This window comes from Pseudochaenichthys georgianus, chromosome 3 (genome assembly GCF_902827115.2).
Source record: "Pseudochaenichthys georgianus chromosome 3, fPseGeo1.2, whole genome shotgun sequence".
Taxonomy (NCBI): domain Eukaryota; kingdom Metazoa; phylum Chordata; class Actinopteri; order Perciformes; family Channichthyidae; genus Pseudochaenichthys; species Pseudochaenichthys georgianus.
Genome location: NC_047505.1, coordinates 40,816,047 through 40,833,733, shown reverse-complemented (window position 1 = coordinate 40,833,733; position 17,687 = coordinate 40,816,047). Strand labels below are relative to the sequence as shown.

Genomic DNA, 17,687 nt, shown 5'->3' with positions numbered 1-17,687 from the left:
CAGGATAGACATCCCGTGGCCCGAAATGACCAAGGAGACCTCCAGGTCCCGTTACGAGGGGAAACATTTTCCCCAAACAACGAGGACGAAGAGGCAACTCCTTCCGGTCTTCCCGGAGATGTTGGATGAGGTGTCGGTCTCGTGGAGAGACCGGCCCTTTAGCAACAAGGCCCCAATCCAGGGTGCCTCCTCCTTAGACTGTGACGGTATGGAGAGGCTCGGCCTGCTCCGCATACCGCCTATGGAACCGCTGGTGGCAACCCACCTCCTACCGAGGATGGGCCCGTCACCAAGCAGGAACCCCACACTGCCAGCAAATAATAATAATAGCTGGGATTTCTATAGGGCCTTTCAAGGGACCCAAGGTCGCTTTACAGGAATAGGGCAAGCATAAACAAAACGAAAAGCCTTGATGAAAAGATGGGACTTGAGGGCCCTTTTGAAGGTGTCCAGTGTGGGGATGTTGCGAATCTCCGCAGGGAGAGCGTTCCAGAGGGTGGGGGCTGCCACACTGAAGGCTCTGTCCCCGAAGGTTCTCAGTTTGGTGCGGGGGGTGGTGAGCAGGCCAGAGTCTGAAGACCGCAGGTTCCGGGGTGGGGCATGCGGGTGAAGGATGTCCGATAGGTACTGGGGGGCAAGGGCATGGAGGGACTTGTAGGTCAGGAGGAGGACTTTATAAGTTATGCGGAACTTGACCGGCAACCAGTGGAGGTGGATGAGGGTGGGAGTGATGTGCTGCCAGGGCTTTGTGTGTGTGAGGACCCGAGCTGCACAATTTTGGACATACTGGAGCCTGTCCAGGGCGGGCTGATTCCAATCGACCATGATTGAACGGTCCTACAGAACCGCAGCGCTGTCCGCCAGGGCTCTGAACGTTTCCTCACTGCTAACTGCATACCAAGCGGAGCTCTGTGAGGATCTGTCGAGCAATCCTGGACCGGCCACTCTGGACGAGATGGCTGCGGTCACAGACATTTGTCTCCGTGTCCAACGCTGCGCCGTCCAGGCCACGGGCAAGGCAATGGGGATTATGGTGGTGCAGGAAAGAGCTAGATGGCTCAACCTCAACAACCTCCCAGACCGGGAAAAGGAGGATGTGCTTGACATGCCCATCGTTCCCGAGGGGATTTTAGGCTCCGCTCTCGCCTCCATGCAGAGGAGATGCGAGTCGAAAAAGAAGGAAGACGAGGCCCTCCACCTCTGCCTCCCTCGAAGGGTCCAGCCGCTGCCTTCACAGCGGCAACCCTTCGCCCAAGCTGCCCCGAACCCTGCTCGGTTTAAAATACCGAAACAGCAGAGGTCACAGCCCGCCCCGAGTCCCCAGCCCAGGCAGGAGACGAAGGCGAGTTGGCCTAGAAAGTCTCCGGTTCCGGCTGCAGCCCAGGCGCAGCCAACCCAGACTTTCGACCAGCAGTCGAGGAAGAAAAAGCGAGCGGCCTGACAGCCCCCCCTTCTCCTCTCCGTGAATGTGTTCCCGCCGCCTAAACACCATCCGCAAGTCTGCACAAACACATGTCACACACTGGTTGATCACTCTGTCATTAAACATTTGCCGCTGACGCATCCAGGCTTCAGGCCGAGGGCGCAGCTCAAAAAAATGAATAGAAAATCAATAAAACCAATAAACAGCCCGCCAATTCTTCCCCTTTTCTGAGCAGCTACGGCATCTCTCAAAAGGCGGATTATTGACGGGTCTGTGAAGGCACCACCGCCCCGCGCATGCGCAGTGCCGGTTGGGGCTTTAAGGGCACTACCGTCACGCGCATGCGCAGTGCCGGCTGGGGTCGTGAAGGCTCCACCGTCACGCGCATTCACAGTGCCAGCTAGAGCTGTAAAGGACAGCCCGCCAATTCTTCCCCTTTTGAGAGCAGCTACGGCATCTCTCAAGTGTATTGGTTATTATGTAATGCATAGTGGCACTACACCCGACTTTTCTAGTGCGGGATGCGCCTACGGGTGCTGTCTTTTCACGGAAGGTGGTCACCATGGACGCAGGTCAGACAGGCTGATGATAGGGTATTTACGAAGGTCTCCCGGTGAGAGGTCTCTAGAGCAGAGACCTCCAGCGGGCACACGTAAACTACCCGGGGCTTTTAGCGGTGTTCCCCACCCTAAAATGCTTCCTGCCTTCTCTCAGAGGACACCATGCCCTCGTGAGGACAGACAACACGATATCGTGTATGAACCGTCAAGGGAGGTTGCGTTGTCTCCAGTCACACACACTGGCACACAAACTGATCCCTTGGAGCGGCAGACGTCTCCTCTCTCTGAGAGCGACACAGGTACCGGGAGTTATGCACCTCGGGACAGAACTACTGTCCAGAGGTGCACCACTCTATGCAGACTGGACTCCTCATCCAAGGATCGGGAGTCCGCTGTGGGTGCGTTACGGCGGAGCCGCGTTAAGTCTGTTCGCAAAAGGAGAAAATGCTCAATGACAGCTGTTCTCTTGAATGCACGATTTAAACGCACTGTTAAGCGGGGACACACTCGTACACGATCGACCTCCGGGTCCTCTGTGCGTGTTCCAACCCCTGGCTCTGTTACCCCCAACTCTGGCCAGAGTGAAGGAGCAACGCCACACACTTACTCTGATGTTTCCGCCCTAGCCCGCAATGTACGGGCTGGCGGAGATATATCAGCTGTTGTGCGGGCAGCCATGGCAGCCCCCACCACCTAAGGACAGATTGTCTCAGGCGGGGGGGGGCGATCCTTTACCCACGCCCAGAGCGCGGGGCACTATGGGCCTGACCCGTGAGTGGTACAATCTGAATACAGTGGGACTCCCTCAGAAGGTGATAAACACTATTCAGAGTGCGAGAGCTTCCTCCACCAGGTCTCTTTACGACTGTAAGTGGAGGGTGTTTGAGGAGTGGTGCCTTCAAAAAGGACACATCTCTTTTCAATGTCCTGTCGGGGTGATTTTATCATTTCTACAGGACTTGATCGATAAACACAGAGCTTTCTCCACGATCAAGGTGTACCTGGCTGCTATTGCTGCATGCCATGTGGGCTTTGAGGGTAAGACGGCTAGCCAACATCCTTTGGTTTGCCGTTTTATGAAGGGAGCGCGCAGGCTCCTCCCTGTCTCCAGGTCGCTGCTGCCCTTATGGGACCTGGCAGTGGTTTTAAATGGGCTCAAAATGACCCCATTTGAACCCCTGGAAGGAGCTGACATGAAACATCTGTCACTCAAGACAGTGCTGTTACTGGCCCTGGCATCCGCCAAACGGGTCAGCGATATCCATGCACTGTCTGTACATCCCTCATGCACTCAGTTCGCCCCAGGGCAAACGAGAGTGTTGTTGAAACCCAACCCTGCCTTTACACCAAAGGTGGTTGGTTCGTGTACCCCGATTGACATTGAGGCATTTCCTCCGCAGCTGGTTTCCTCCGGGGAGCAGCAGCAGGATCTGTTGTGTCCAGTCCGGGCTTTACACACATATATGGACAGATCAAAAGAGCTTCGTCTTAATGACCAACTCTTCGTGTCCTGGGCTAATCCTCACAGGGGTAAGCCTGTTACTAAGCAACGGCTCTCCCACTGGATCGTGGAGGCAATTGCTTTGGCCTATACGAGTCAGAATCTGCAAGCACCTTCGGGTCTGCGGGCTCACTCGACTCGGGGCCTGGCTACATCCTGGGCTTTGTTCAAGGGTGTTTCCATCCAAGACATCTGTGCAGCGGCAAGCTGGTCCTCGCCGTTCACTTTTGTCCGCTTTTACAGGCTAGACGTCTCCGCTCCAAGCGTGGCCCGAGCAATGCTGGGCACCTTGTTGAGTCGGGACTCCACCTGTTAAATTCTGGTTGATCGGTGATCTTCGAGATAAGCTCGTCTGGCAATACGGGAGCTACAATATCCCATAGTGAGACATCGAACGGAGTGTTATGAATGAGAACTATAGGTTACTTACGTAACCCCAGGCCTCAGAGTAACATGAAGTGAGATGTCTCACCAGACGGCCCTCCTTGCTATGGTGAAGCGAGAAGAGGTGCTTATTTTGAATGACGCATGCGTCGTGGCGCAGGCTACTTATAGGGGGTGATTTCCCCTGACGTTGACGTCAAGATCACCAGCCAATCAGTATTGGCGTAATGAGATTGATGCTTCTGTTTGATCCGCGATGAGGCGCATCCCATAGTGAGACATCTCACTTCATGTTACTCTGAGTACTGGGGTTACGTAAGTAACCTATAGTTATTGTTAAGGAATTATAAAATACTTTCAAAGTTACAATTTGTTCTTATTCTCTGTCCTGTTACCTCTCTTTGTCTCTTCAGCGGAGGGAGCGTGTGGCGGCACGTTACGAGGCACCGCAGGTTCCATAACCAGTCCTGGGTTCCCTGCCGAGTATGACAACAACCTGGACTGTACGTGGTCCATCCTCTCTGAGCCCGGGGATACTATAGCGCTCGTCTTTAATGACTTCTTATTAGAGGACAAATATGACTTCCTGGAAATCAGCGGGACAGAGGCACCAAGCATATGGTGAGATACATACTAACACACACCTCACTGTGGAGTAGATAAACAGCTATGATGGAGTGCACACACGTAGTCGTTGTGAAAATCAGCAGGAGTGACACACCACACGTTGAGTGGGTTCATAATTAAACACGCACACACACTGACATGTGAGAGTATAGTAGCATTGACATAGCCTTCGTGTTTTAGATCTAGAAGATAACAAATACACAGAGGAGAGCACAGCCTCGTTCTTTAAATCAGGTGGGGACAAAGGATACTACTCTCCAAGAATTAGTAGCCGAGAGGCTTTTTGGTTCTGTTAGTTGATGTGCTCACAATAAAAAGAACAGTTGTTGTTTTCTCTGCAATTTTCTCTAACTTGTATACTTTCACGGGGGGCATTTGATATTTAAAGCGGGTTAATGATGTTGTTGGGGAGGACGGATAGAACTACTGATTGATTAGGTGTGCAGGAGACCTGTTGATTTTCCTGATTTATTCAAATCCCACAAGGAAGGTGATAAATAGTTGTTTTCACTCCTGTGGTAGCGTTTGAAAATTGGCACTCTGTCATAATAGAACACACTCTGCTTTTATATTTAGAGCGCTGTCGGAATTCACAGTGGTTTGTTCAAAATATCACACATCTCCATTAAAGGTTTAGATGCGTTTTTGCGGGGGTTAGGCATGCAGGGTTGACGCAGGTTCAACCAGCTGACTGTGAGAAAATCTAGCAAAGGGAAAGTAGTTTGGACTCTCTAAATAACAAAAACATTATGCATGACATCCAACGCTGCTCGAAATGGGAAAGGAATAGTGTGATTATTTGAGAAACACTTTTATTCCAAAACAGTCTATATTAACCTTTACACCACCCTGATACAGCTGCTTTTCAATGGTGAATTATTTATTCTGAATGGATGTAATATAAGTATAATATTTTGTTTAAAACTAAAACAGCTGCATTCCTTCTTTCTCAGTCAGTTGTGTCACTTCTGAAGTGTCCCAAATGATCTACAAAACAGTGCATCGTCCCATGACATTTTCAATTGTAGTGGAGATTTTAGTTTAGTTTAATTTATTTATTTATAGTGTCGTGGACAGTCCCCATCGATGAACTGTCACAAAAACAGTAAATGGTGCAGCTTTAGCCGACATGGCTAATTTCCAGCTGTTGTCCCCGGCCAGATGGTAATAGACACCCTTAAAATTACAATATATCAACAGCATTAGTTACAAGAAAATATATAAAATAAAATAAAAAGGAGGAAAGACAAGTAGATACCGGTGAAGGATAAAAGAGAACAATAAACAACACACGTTACTACATACAGTACATGTCACATAGCACATCACAATCACATAACAGAAACGAGGGGCAACATCCATGATCACAACATGTAACACAACATGTAACACAACATGCAACACTCACGCCATACTCAACACAGACTAGTGTGTGCAGGTGTAATTCTCAGTGAACCATGTTTTTAAGTGAGCTGTGAAGGTGGATTTGATTTTGAAATCTTAATCTTGATTATTATTTTCTCGCTGGTGAATTTGATTCCTAAAATTGAATTTATAGATTACCATGTCTTGAAAACACTATCTCCCATTTTTCACATTGCCCTGTCTTCAACTGATAGATGACATTGTCTTCCATGTGTAGAAAATGGTTCATGATTGTGGCCCATCTTGCAGAAGAAAAGAATGGAGAGGTCGACAGATAAATAAGTGGAGTGAAGGAGGCAGAGAGGACAGCACCAGATGGAAACAAAAGGAATGTAGAATAATTACACGTTTAGTCCTGTCACCAGCAGAGCGGTACACATCAACCATCGCATTCTCATGATACCAAGAGTGTGTGTGTGTGTGTGTGTGTGTGTGTGTGTGTGTGTGTGTGTGTGTGTGTGTGTGTGTGTGTGTGTGTGTGTGTGTGTGTGTGTGCGTGCACGCGTGTGCGTGCGTGTGTGTGTGCGCGCGTGTGTGTGTGTGTGTCAGTGTCAGGCCTTAAGTGGCCCTCTGACTGTGTGAGCTGTTGATCGTTCCTCTAGGCTCTGACAGATTACACAAACTCAAGTGCACACACACACACCCATAGCTTGTCTCTGACAGTATAACATTCAAGGACCACAGTCAACCCACCCTCCACAATGCAGGGGGAAAAGTACCCCCAAAAATTTATCACAGGGAAAAATAGGATCTGAAGCCTTTTAACAGCACGATTGTGGTTCAGTTTGATGTCTGTTGGATGATTTATTAAAAAATTCAAGGTATAACATATTTTAGTTGGCAGATAGCAACTACTGTACATCAATACAATTTGGCAGCAATTACTCCATATTATATTTGTGGATGAGAATAATAATTTACATTTCAGAATTTATATGAAGTTCACAAACAAAGTGAACTAATTTTAATTTCCAGTACCCAAAACAACAGTAGTTCTCATGCATAACACTCCGTTCGATGTCTCACTATGGGATGCGCCTCATCGCGGAGCAAACAGAAGCATCAATCTCATTACGCCAATCCTGATTGGCCGGTGATTCTTGACGTCAACATCAGGGGAAATCACCCCCTATAAGTAGCCTGCGCCACGACGCATGCGTCATTCAAACACCTCTTCTCGCTTCAGAGCACATCTCGAACGGTAGCCGGGCTAGCTTAACAGTCCACAGACTGAACCCAACTAATTTTCGGTCGACGGGCGTTAGCCGGCTACCCGATTCTCTCACAGAAGAGTATTATAGTCAACCTCGCCGTTCTTCCTCTGGAGTAAGGTAAGGTTTTGACTTCAAGTTAGCAACACACCAGTTGCTAACTTGTGTTTTTTCCCTCACTACCGACACCACGGTAGCAAGGACACTTTTTTCTTCTCTCTTCCACGGAGGAGAAAAGGATTACAGGAATATTACCATACCAGGTAATATCCTTGAGAGAAAAAGACCCACGCTGTTCTTTTTCCCCGGATTAAAGACAGATCGGTAAACATTTTTTTCTCGAACGTACCTGTCTTGAGCGGACCCTCTCCACGCCTCACGGCGAACGAGATGGATGCCTCTCCCCCTCACACCAGAGGAGTCAGGATCTCGGAGGCTCGGCGCTGCGGTTGCGGGTTGAAATTGTCAGGCACAGACTCACACCAGATCTGTTCGTCCTGCCTCGGGCTGGAACACGCCCAGGAGGCCATCGACAACCCCGGCTCGTGCGGACATTGTGCCCTCCTCACCGTGAAGAGCCTCCACCGAAGGTTAGCGCAACAAGTTAACCTGTCGGGACGGGACCCCCTCATGTCCACTGATCCGCCGACCGGCAATCAAGACACGGGGACGTCTGCCGCAGAGATGGAGCCCCTCGCTGCGGTCTGGGGCTCACCGACAGCGGCACCCGCAGAACCGGAATCCCGCGCCATATCAGGCCGAGAGCCGGTGGCGGCAAGAAACGCGGGAACGGGGCCCCACGCTATACCAAGCTGGGGCTCCCGACTGGACCTCACCATGGTTTCACCCGCGGAAGATGTCCTGGAGTTAGACTACATGGAGGACGAAGAGTACACCTCTGAGTTCCTCCTGTCTGACTCGGATGAGCAAGAAGACGACGTCTTCGTGTCACCAGCTCAGGCTGCAAAGCCGGGAGCGATGGCTGCTCTCTGCGATAGCACACCAGCTTCGCCCTGTCTCAGTATGGACCTACAAGCCGTGTGTCAGCGCGCTGCGGCCAGACTAGACAAGTTGGCCGAGAAAATCTCCGGTTCCGGCTCCAGCTCAGGCTCAGCCAACCCAGAATTTCGGCCAGCAGTCGAGGAAGAAGAAGCGAGCGGCGTGACAGCCCCTCCTTCTCCCCTCCGTGAATGTGTTCCAGCCGCCTCGAGAGATGCCTAAACGCCATCCTCAAGTCCGCACAAACACATGTCACACGTTGGTTGATTCCTCTGTCATTAAACATTTGCCGCTGACGCATCCAGGCCGAGGGCCGAGGGCGCAGCTCAAAAAAATGAATAGAAAATCAATAAAACCAATTTTCTCCCCTTTTGAGAGCAGCAACGCTATCTCTCAAAAGGCGGATTATTGACGGGTCTGTGAAGGCACCACCGCCACACGCAGTGCCGGCTGGAGCTGTAAGCGTGACATCTCAGCTGGCTCTAAGGAGCATGCAGCAGGAGATACTCACGACACCCAAGCTGCCTCAAACTCTGCTCGGTTTAAAACACCGAAGACGCAGAGGTCGCAGCCCATCCCGAGTCCCCAGCCCAGGCTGGAGACGAGGGCAAGTTGGCCGAGAAAATCTCCGGTTTCGGCTGCAGCTCAGGCTCAGCCAACCCAGAATTTCGGCCAGCAGTCGAGGAAGAAGAAGCGAGCGGCGTGACAGCCCCTCCTTCTCCCCTCCGTGAATGTGTTCCCGCCGCCTCGAGAGATGCCTCATTGTCACCCTCAAGTCCGCATAAAACACATGTCACATCTTTCTGTCTGAATAAACCATTTTCCGCTGACGCATCCAGGCTCCGGCCAAGGGCGCAGCTCAAAATAAAATGAAAAGAAAGACAATAAACAGTCCGTTAACCATAAATCCCCTTCTGAGAGCAGCTATGGCCTCTCTCAAAAGGCGGATAATAAACGGGTCTGTGAAGGCACCACCGCCACGCGCATGCGCAGTGCCGGTTGGGGCTTTAAGGGCACTACCGCCACGTGCGTACGCAGTGCCGGCTAGAGCTGTAAAGAACGGCCCGTCAATCCTTCCCCTTTCAAGAGCAGCTACGGCATCTCTCAAAGGACGGATTATTGACGGGTCCGTGAAGCCACCACCGCACACATGCGCAGTGCCGGCCGGGGCTTTAAGGGCACCACCGGCACGCGCAGGCGCAGTGCCGACTGGAGCCGTGAGGGCACCACCGGCACACACATGCGCAGTGCCGGTCGGAGCCATAAGAGTGACATCCCAGCTGCTCTAAGGAGCATACAGCAGGAGATACTCACGATGTCTGCCTGGGCTTCTCAAAATAGTTATAATTTATCTGTTTTCACAAACCCAGAGAGAGTCAACCCACATTCTGGAGAGAAGGGTTCTCTCTCTCCCAGAAAGAAGGGTTTTATCTATAAAACCCACCGAGCGGAGTCAGATTACGGAGGAAAATGTCCTCGTAAAGCACCCGCTCAACATGGGCCTCATAATAAAACTAAACCCCGAACGCCACGGCTTACGGAGAGTTTTGGTGATTATGAAATGGGTAGTGGCACTACACCCGACTTTTCCAGTGCGGGACGCGCCTACGGGTGCAGTCCTTTCACGGAAGGTGGTCACCACGGACGCAGGTCAGACGGGCTGACAGGGGACTTACGAGGGTCGCCCGGTGAGAGGTCTCTAGAACAGAGACTTCCAGCGGGCACGCGTAAATTACCCGGAGCTTTTAGCGGTGTTCCCCACCCAAAAATGCTTCCTGCCTTCTCTCAGAGGACTTCATGTCCACGTGAGGATAGACAACACGATATCGTGTATGAACCGCCAGGGGAGATTGCGTTGTCTCCAGTCACACACACTGGCACACAAACTGATCCCTTGGAGCGGCAGACGTCTCCTCTCTCTGAGAACGACACAAGTACCGGGTGTTATGCACCTAGGGACAGAATTACTGTCAAAGGGTGCACCACTCTATGCAGACTGGACTCCTCATCCAAGGACCGGGAGTCCGCTGTGGGTGCGTTACGGCGGAGCCGCGTTAAGTCTGTTCGCAAGGGGAGAAAATGCTCAATGACAGCTGTTCTCTTTAATGCACGATTTAAACGCACCGTTAGGCGGGGACGCACTCGTACACGATCGACCTCCGGGTCCTCTGTGCGTGTTCCAACCCCTGGTTCTGTTCCCCTTAACTCTGGCCAGAGTGAAAGAGCAACGCCACACACTTACTCTGATGTTTCCACCCTAGCCCGCAATATACGGGCTGGCGGGGATATATCAGCTGTTGTGGGGGCAGCCGGGGCAGCCCCCACCACGCAGGGACAGATTGTCTCAGGCGGGGAGGGCGATCCTTCACCCACGCCCAGAGCACGGGGCACTATGGGCCTGACCCGTGAGTGGTACAATCTGAATACAGTGGAACTCCCTCAGAAGGTGATAAACACTATTCAGAGTGCGAGAGCTTCCTCCACCAGGTCTCTTTATGACTGTAAGTGGAGGGTGTTTGAGGAGTGGTGCCTTCAAGAAGGACACATCTCCTTTCAATGTCCTGTCGGGGTGATTTTATCATTCCTACAGGACTTGATCGATAAACACAGAGCTTTTTCCACGATCAAGGTGTACCTGGCTGCTATTGCTGCATGCCATGTGGGCTTTGAGGGTAAGACGGCTAGCCAACATCCTTTGGTTTGCCGTTTTATGAAGGGAGCGCGCAGACTCCTCCCTGTCTCCAGGTCGCTGGTGCCCTTATGGGACCTGGCAGTGGTTTTAAATGGGCTCAAAATGACCCCATTTGAACCCCTGGAGGGAGCTGACATGAAACATCTGTCACTCAAGACAGTGCTGTTACTGGCCCTGGCATCCGCCAAGCGGGTCAGTGATATCCATGCACTGTCTGTACATCCCTCATGCACTCAGTTCGCCCCAGGGCAAACGAGAGTGTTGTTGAAACCCAACCCTGCCTTTACACCAAAGGTGGTTGGTCGTGTACCCCAATTGACATTGAGGCATTTCCTCCGCAGCTGGTTTCCTCTGGGGAGCAGCAGCAGGATTTATTGTGTCCAGTCCGGGCTTTACACACATATATGGACAGATCAAAAGAGCTTCGTCTTAATGACCAACTCTTCGTGTCCTGGGCTAAACCTCACAAGGGTAAGCCTGTTACTAAGCAACGACTATCCCACTGGATCGTGGAGGCGATTGCTTTGGCCTATACGAGTCAGAATCTGCAAGCACCGTTGGGTCTGCGGGCTCACTCGACTCGGGGCCTGGCTACATCCTGGGCTTTGTTCAAGGGTGTTTCCATCCAGGATATCTGTGCGGCGGCAAGCTGGTCTTCGCCACTCACTTTTGTCCGCTTTTACAGACTGGACGTCTCCGCTCCAAGCGTGGCCCGAGCAGTGCTGGGCACCTTGTTGAGTCGGGACTCCACCTGTTAAATTCTGGTTGATCGGTGATCTTCGAGATAAGCTCGTCTGGCAATACGGGAGCTACAATATCCCATAGTGAGACATCGAACGGAGTGTTATGAATGAGAACTATAGGTTACTTACGTAACCCCAGTCCTCAGAGTAACATGGAGTGAGATGTCTCACCAGACGGCCCTCCTTGCTATGGTGAAGCGAGAAGAGGTGCTTATTTTGAATGACGCATGCGTCGTGGCGCAGGCTACTTATAGGGGGTGATTTCCCCTGACGTTGACGTCAAGAATCACCGGCCAATCAGGATTGGCGTAATGAGATTGATGCTTCTGTTTGCTCCGCGATGAGGCGCATCCCATAGTGAGACATCTCACTTCATGTTACTCTTAGAACTGGGGTTACGTAAGTAACATATAGTTTTGTGTGAGAAAGTGTTTATACAAGAAAGGTCCCAAGTTTCAATAAAAAAAGATGTTGCAATTATATGGTTTACATTTTAGCAGCCGTAGGCCACCCATACACCTTGTATATCTAATGAAAGTTCACTGACTCCAGGCCTGAAACAATATAATTATACAACTATACACCTGAATGGACTTCTGCGATGCACGATCTAATACAATCCTAAGTACTTTTCTCCAGAGGTGGGATTAAGAGATGATTGGCATTTTCACTGAGGCATGTGGGCAGGTCATTGTGGAAATGACTGACACCTGACAGGACCACTGTGACGGGTTCTTCCTGTTTACCGTGAGCTTTTTCTGATTGGCTGTCCCAAAAGCAATTTCCTGTTTTATGTTCCTGTCTGCTATGTGGCAAGTTGAATGTCAGGTTGACTAGCTGTCACATACACATTACACACACACACACACACACACACACACACACACACACACACACACACACACACACACACACACACACACACACACACACACACACACACACACACACACACACACACACACACACACACACACACACACACACACACACACACACACACACACACACAGACACACATATATAAGTACTTGTGCCTCAACAAGTTTACTTTTGTATCCAAATAGACAAAGTGATGATTTGATTCCAGTTTGTCAGAATATAATAATGGACACTTTATGTCTTGTCATTCCTTGTATTCCTCCTTGAGATGGACATTTTATTCCTGCAGACAGTTTAAGTATATTCTGCTTTTGGAACAGTAAAATATGAAAATAGACACTTTAAATCTTGTTTAAAAGACTATTCTCTGGTTAATCTGACATGTTCATCCGGTTTTTATGTTTTGAAACCAAGCAGCAACCTCAATTTTTGAAAAGTGAAAAAAATGCAGAGGTCCTATTATATCAAGTCTATGAGAACATTGCCCTACTTCTCACTTCATCTTAAAGTGTATGATGTTAATGTCTAGCTTCAGGTCTTCATCAATACAGTATGATGATAATTGTGTAACAGATGGTCCCATTTATCAAATCAAATCAAATCAAGTTTTATTTATATAGCACATTTATAAATGATTTTTGGTCAAGCCAAAGTGCTGTACATATAATAAAAATAGCCTACAGTAGAGACACTTTACAGCTAATACAACAGCACAGATTGTTCAGAATATCAGTATGAGAAAAACGACACCCTCTGTCCTTAGACCCTCACATCGTACAAGGAAAAACTTCCAGAGAAAACCCACAGTTTAAAGGGGAAAATGGGAGAAACCTCAGGGAGAGCAACAGAGGAGGGATCCCTCTCCCAGGACGGAGAGACGTGCAATAGATGCTGTGTGTAAATCGAAGAGATAATACATTTTACAGCATATCGACCGAATGTTAGGAAATGCATGTGTCTGTAATAAGAAGATGAATCCACGAGAATGTCAGCTACAATCCTGTGGGAGCCTTCAGGGAAGCAGCATGACGAGACCTAGGCAGAGACAGGTTCAGCCACGACCCGAACGTCCACAACTTAATCCAGAACTCAGGATATAGGATCCAGGACACAGGACTACAGCAAGAGGATCAGCCTCGACTCCGGTTCCCGGCGTAGATATAGATACAAAACAAGAAAAAAGATTTGGCTGGGTTAATCGGAACAATAGAATACACAGACACAGACAGAGAGGGGAAAGGTCATTGAATAAAAGTTATTCTTGATAACCCTCTAGAAAGATCTCATGAACTTCCCCACTCAATCTATCAAGACCCGAGCAGTTCTATTAGATATAGGATAAGAAATAGGGAGATAGGGAGCACAACAACCTATCTCTTCGTCAGATGCACTTCCCTGCTTATCTAAGCGACTCTGTACCCCGTTACCCTCTCCAAGGCCATAATGGGGGGGAAGGTGAGGGTAAGGGTTTTTAAGAATAAACCACAAGGGTCTAAAGGGAAAAAAATATGAAATATAAGTTACTATATTTTAAGTAATCCTATCTACTATTCCTATATTCGAATAATGTATAAACTATTTAAAAAATACTTTATGAAATCCTATGTTATGTTATAAATATTAAAATAAAGAACTAAATGAATAAATAAATAACTAAATAAATGAATAAATAGATAATTAAACAAAAGCCAGAGAGAAAAAGTGAGTTTTAAGTATTGATTTAAAATAGTTTAGAGTTAAATAGAAGATTAAGCATTGTAAGCTTAAAGGTGCGGTAGGTAAGTTTGAGAAACCGGCTCGAGATACACTTTTTGTTATATTCCATGGAATGCTCTTAACATCCGATAGCAATGAATATCTGAAGTGCTTTGACAAAAAATCCATAAAAAAACGTCATCTGTGGAAGCGGTAATACTGTAAAAAGTACAACCAATCGATTGGATTGCCGCCTTGTCTGTCAGCCTTCCATCTCGTGCACGCACAAATGTATCTCGTGCCCTCATTGGGCGTGCATTCGCCAGCAACAGGCGGCCACTTTCACCAGTCTGCTGACGTCATGTGCGCGTTCATGTGTGTTGGAGGAGGTGCTCTGTAAGGAAGTCTGAAGGAAGGGGCGGAATCTTTTCGGCTGTGTACTTTCAAATTTTAGTGCACTCGAGCCGGTTTCTGAAACTTACCTACCCCACCTGTGATTGACAGGTTGCAATCTGCATTGCCCAGTTTGCATTAGTCCATTTTTTCATCTAATAGTTGCAACCTTTTTACAGCGTGATTTCAGTTGACAAAGATGGATAGAGGTAGATAGATACTCTATGCACCCAAATTGGAAAAGTTATATTTTGGTCAAATAAAAATATATTCTTCAACGTTTGGTGGCCCAACCCTCACAACCCTCACATATACTTACACAAAACAAAGGTGGAAAAGGGCAAACTGCCAAGCTCGAGGCTTCAAAACATTCCAATGGGTGAAGTCAGACGTTGTGTTTAGAATAGATGTTTGAAACTAGCCTTTAGGGTGAGGACAGACTGGGTGCACAGGACAGTTAATGGCTAGTGTGAACTTTATTTCACCTGGATCATTTGTGAAATATAAAGAAGACCGCACAAAAGATGGGGCAGAGATAGAAGGCAGGCAACTGAGTGCCAGGAATGGGGTCAGAAAGACAGAGGACCTCCAGGCATGTGTTTTATTGTGCCTTCTGTAGTAGTCCAATGGCTTTACAACACTGAGTGCATGCATTATAGTATATATTTGTTTATATTTATTATTAACAAGTATAAATATGGAATGCAAACATTGTATTGCTACTGTATGCAGTTGAGGAGGTCTGAAGCCTTTCTTAGTGCATGGATGTTCACATCTTCATTGAATCAATATGAAGATCGTGTTCAGACCAGTAAGCCAAATTCAGAGAGAAGACATTTTCAGAAAGTTGAAATTCCAAAGTGTAACAGCAATGGCTTTGCGGTTTGGAAGAGGCGCCTTGTATTTTGTATTTGTCTTTTTCGCATATAATATATAGGGACCATATTGCTTATTTTACAAAGTACTTGTTTCAGTAAACATGTTTATCTGCATGTACTGGGATTGTGTTGACCTGAATAGGAAGAAGACATAAACATCTTATCTTGAAAAAAGGCTTTAGATGGAGTATATGATGTTATCTGTTATGTTGCTTTTATCTTCAAACTACAACAGACTTCTTTCTGATTACCTACTTTATCAATTGTATAATGTTTACAGCAGGTATTCCCAGCTTTTAAACTACACACTTTGATCTTTCCTTTGTTTTTCCTTGCACTCCAAACTCTCCCTGTGGCTACCCTGTATGTTTATGTATGTTTTGAGTGTGTGAGGACCCCAGGAAGAATAGCCAATGCTCATGCTAGTGCTAATGGGGATCCTAATAAAGAAATAGAAATACCCATTCTTCATGTATTTCTAACCATTTACTGTCTTCCTCTCCTCTTTTATCTAAGTCTTTTAAAATTCAGGACAAACTGAAATGCTCAATCCCAACATTGTTAGTTATGTCATTTCCTACAAATGAATGATTCTTGCTCTGCTAAAGGCCATTACTGTATATCCAAGGAGAACGACCAACAGCAATTAATCGTATTTTGTTCCTTATTGCTCACTACATCGTTCACATTGATTTTAACTCAGTTGCCGGTAGTGACAACCACATTTAGCTGTAATGTATCATCACCATGATAGTGGAGGAATTTGAATAAGCAGGGGTTTGTTATGCTGATTTAAAGACGCTGATGGAATCTCTAAATGTTCGCATCAAATGAATCTCTTCCTATCCTATCTTTTACAGACTTCTGACTAAATGTGAGGCCTTAATTGTCAATTATTTCTTAAATTGAGTAACACGGTCACTACATATAATACGATGAAACTATTACCCACAAGTCTCCATCCTTAATCCATGACACCTGCAGTCTGTAAAAGTGCACCAAAACTAATTTATTTTGTCATAGAGTTAATCACACATTCAATGATTTGCATGTTAAACCAATTTTGCTCATGTATTTCAAAGTGTTTTTAGTCATCCTTGAAAAATAAAATTGACACACCTATCCATGATCCCCAAATAATTAATCTTTAAGACTTTGGTGAGCCCTTGACGTTTCCATTAGTACCACAAGCAGGTTCTTAATGACATCTAAATTAATCTTGACAATTTTAGATGCATTGCCAAGACATTTTACTTTTTAGTTTCCCTCAGGATGAATTGTACTTGTGAGCAGCCACCTTTGCATCCAGCACAATCACCAGATAACATTTAAAATGATCCCTAATATGACAAAATATCTGCGAAGCAATGGTATTTTTATAACCCCACTCTCTTTTTTATTACCTCTGACTTTCCCATCTGTCTCTTTTTCTCTGTCTCTTCTCCTCTCTAACAATCATTATTTTCTCTTTCTCACAGTCACACACATACAGTTTCATTTTTAATTACTTTATTAGCTGCCGTAGAAACACTTGTGGCAAAGTAATTTACATTCAGTCATCTATTTTCTATGTTCTTATCCAGGTCATTTCCTAGTCATTTAACAGGGCAACATCTGTTCATTCAGTAGCCAAATAATTAGAGGAGCAGCCCAGATGTCATGTTGGTTGAAAACCTCTTTCCCTCCTTCTGAGAGATCCAGAGTGTCGGTCAATGCCAGGTGATAGGTGTAGCCCCTCAAGCCTGTGCTGGCCCTTCCTCAGATGCCCCTAGGAGTTACCTGGCAAGGCATCCTTACCATTAGCCAGGTGTGTCTCCTCTTGGTTCCTTCAATCAACATTAAGGTCCTGTTGTTCTAACCCTAAACAAATCCCACTAAACTTCTTCATGATGGGCAACATGATCTGCAAATAGCAGCATTCTAAGCTAATGTCAATGCTGACATGTTTAATACAGACAAAAGAAAAGGAAAGGCACACCCCTATCAGAGTCATTAGCCTAGCTTAAACAGACTTGATGACCATACAGCTCACACATCCCCAGCGACAGAATTGTGAGGGTTTTACTCCACCCCAATACAAATGTAGACAAGACAATGAAGCACATTCCCATCGCTGCTGAAATAACTTGAACTGCGTTAAGTGTTGATCCATTTTTTTCATCACGGAGCCTGCATTGCATCGCTCATAAATGTGAGGTTTAACAATCGGCCATCATTTATTTTCTAGCACCCTGACCTTGGCAGGCGCTCTCTGGAAAGTTTAGCTGTGTAATT

At 47.3% G+C, this 17,687-nt stretch overlaps 1 protein-coding gene across 1 annotated transcript in view; it reads left to right on the top strand.

Moving 5' to 3' along the window:
- The window catches only part of LOC117442575 (CUB and sushi domain-containing protein 1-like), a 260,136-nt gene that overhangs the window by 3,352 nt on the left and 239,097 nt on the right, over positions 1 to 17,687 (top strand). Inside the window, exon 3 of the mRNA XM_034078545.2 lies at positions 4,282 to 4,489. Coding sequence (XP_033934436.1) covers positions 4,282 to 4,489 — 208 coding nt within the window. The remainder of the gene's footprint in view (positions 1 to 4,281; positions 4,490 to 17,687) is intronic.